The sequence below is a fragment of the Alternaria dauci genome, chromosome 6 (genome assembly GCF_042100115.1).
Source record: "Alternaria dauci strain A2016 chromosome 6, whole genome shotgun sequence".
NCBI classification, from domain to species: Eukaryota; Fungi; Ascomycota; class Dothideomycetes; order Pleosporales; family Pleosporaceae; genus Alternaria; species Alternaria dauci.
Window position 1 is genome coordinate 96534 of NC_091277.1, and position 2898 is coordinate 99431.

Sequence of the window (2898 nt, forward strand, 5' to 3'; positions counted from 1 at the left end):
TTCGGATGATGGGAACCTAGTTATTCATAACATAGTAGTCATTCTTTGGGACTTGTAGTCTCGCATATGGATTTTGCCGCTGTTACACTAATTGTTGACATAAGCACTGCGAGGTAGCCGATTGGTCTCGGAGTCTTGCCTTCTTTGGAACTGCGCACGGATCCTCTAGCATTTAACACCAACATTTCCGACCGGATATCTATCCAAGACGCTTCGTAATCCTGGCTTTACTATGAACGCAATGACAATATCTACTAATCCGTGGACCTCTTTATCGTTCGATGTCTGCAATGACGCTTGCCTCCCCGTATTGAAAATTAGTTCACTTATCGCGATAGTGAGATTTCATCTGGCATGTCTAGCAAGGCGAATTGCTAATGCGCAGTTAGACGTGTATCTTTGGGTTCTTTGTAAAGCTTTCCCAAATTCGAAGGCATCCACTGTCTCGATTTCCAGGCCCATGGACGGCCAAATTTAGTAACGTACTTCATCCACGCAGTGTTCAAAGTACACGTGTAACCAGTGTTGTAGTTCTCACATTGTCGCATGTTTCTGGGCGGACGACAACCATACGAGATTCATAAGCTCCACCAAAAACACGGCCCAGTTGTGAGAGTCGCCCCGAATGAGCTGTCTTTCAATACGCACAATTCATGGAAAGATATTTATGCAAAAAGGGTTGGCCATAAGACGTTCATCAAGAGCGACTTCTACGATGGCGGGAATTTTGCCGCAGAAGCTCATTCCATTGTCAGCGAGCGTGATCCACATAAGCATGACAAAATGAGAAGCTACCTGCGTGACGTCTTCTCAGACCAATATTTGAGGGAGCAAGAGAGTCTCATTAGCGACAACATCGACCATTTTATCACCCTAATTGGGGAGAAAGGTTCCTCAGTTGACGGTGTAGATATCGTCATGTGGTTCAATCTTGCCACTTTCGATATCATTGGAAGCTTAGCATTTGGTGAGTCTTTCGGTGGTATCAGTTCTGGTAAGCTCTCCTCTTGATGATCTGAGACATCGTACAGTGTCTGACCGAAATGGTTCTAGGATCTGAGCATTTCTGGGTGTCCATCATCGTGAAAAGCCTAAGATTGGGCGCCTTAGCCGACACTTTCAAGCGATTTCCTTGGCTTGGATACTTTGCCCAGAAAGCCTTCTCAGGACTGCTAAAGCAGCTCATCAAGGACACTCGTAGGCATGAGCAATATGCAATGGAACTGATTAGAAGGTAAGGGTTTCAATGTCCCGTTGATCACGTCTCATGGCTCATGCATGTCAGGAGGATCGAACAAAGCAGCACGCGAAAGGACTTTTTGACTAAGATGCTGCAAGGTCGCGGCAACGACGGCATCTCAGATGTTCAATTAGCAGCACATGCCTCAGATTTTGTGTAAGTCTTGTCCCTATTTGGTCCATTGAGACGACTAATAAGGAACAGTATTGCAGGAAGCGAGACGACCGCAACAGCTTTGGCTTGTATAACCTATCATTTACTAAAGTTCCCAGAGATAGGGTTAAGGTTGCAGACAGAAATCCGTGAGGCTTTCAACTTTTACCAGGAGATTAATGGAACATCAACAACAAGCCTGCTATACTTGAACGCAGTCATACTTGAAGGGATGAGAGTATATCCGCCACTGCCTTTTCCTCTCCCAAGAGTTGTTCCTCAAGGAGGTGATGTAGTTGACGGGCATTTCATTCCAGAGGGTGTAAGTGAGCTTGAAGTAGTAGATGTAGCAATTCTCTTAAGCATTCTTGCTAATCATAAGGTGCCGCAGACCATCGTCTCTACAAACCCATTCGCGGCTTCAATGTCGTCTCAGAATTTTCTCAACCCGTGGAAGTTCGACCCAGAACGATGGTTGAGAAAAGACGGAGAGGATACTTTGGGAGCAAGCCAGCCATTTTCGTTGGGCACACGAAGTTGCTTGGGAAAAAGGTACGTAGCTAGCTTTCTGACTCTTCGTCTTGCTTTTGGTCACTAATAACTCATTGCTAGTCTTGCTTGGTTGGAACTCAGAACAATCCTGGCAAAGTTATACTTCAAGTATGATTTGAAGTTGCTGAACCCTCAGTTAGACTGGCATGCACAATCTGAGATGCATACACTATGGCAGAAGCCAGAGATGAGGGTTACAATCGTATCCCGTGCCGATAAGAGTTAGAAAACGATGAATTTACCAGGAGTTTGTACCAAATGGTCTGTCCTGATATAAGATCCCAGCAAAAGAAAATATTCCTAAACTACCCCATTTTCCTGATCCTTCTCCGGATCCCAGTATCCAACATACCCATCCCTGCCGGTAAGATAAGTTCCCTGAGCTTGTTCTTCTGCTGGCGCACGAAATACAGCATGCTTTTTGTTTGTCCTACATCTCGTGTCAGAATCTGGATCAGTACAACAATGGCACACCTTACCAGTCTAAGCCTTTCCACATTCGCCCTTCACCATCGATAAATTCGGCATCCATCTCTGGTCTCAGTAAGTAAACGATTGAGTACTTGTGCCGAAATCTTTCGTCTTTGTGTGGAATAATGCGATGGAGACTGGACTGCAGAATTCCACCCGAGATGAAGCGGAGCGCATCGCCAACATTTACAACAGCGTGCCCAGGCTTTGGAGCGATGTAAAACCAGTCATCTTCCTCTGGCTTCAGGACCTGGAGACCTGCAACCTCTGTGAACACGATTGAAAGACTACCGGCATCTGTGTGCGCGATTTGGCCGATCTTCTCGGGCTCTTCCTCAGCAATTGTGTACTTAAGCAGACCAAGAGCTGTTGGACAGACAGCGCCTTCGCGATGATATCCCTGGAAAGCTTTTGACGGGTCCAAGTCTAACGCTGCAGAGATTCTTTCCAGAAGTAAAACGCTGATACCACGGAAGGTCGCA

At 46.0% G+C, this 2898-nt stretch overlaps 1 protein-coding gene across 1 annotated transcript; it reads left to right on the forward strand.

Moving 5' to 3' along the window:
- The first annotated feature begins 213 nt into the window (after positions 1-213).
- On the forward strand, positions 214-2172 carry ACET3X_006392 (uncharacterized protein). The gene is made up of 8 exons (XM_069452746.1): positions 214-337; positions 390-482; positions 532-994; positions 1054-1234; positions 1286-1396; positions 1445-1715; positions 1785-1945; positions 2006-2172. Exons 1-8 carry the CDS (start codon positions 233-235, stop codon positions 2169-2171), a joined length of 1551 nt encoding a protein of 516 aa, XP_069305160.1. The 5' UTR covers positions 214-232; the 3' UTR covers position 2172.
- Positions 2173-2898: the final 726 nt, after the last annotated feature.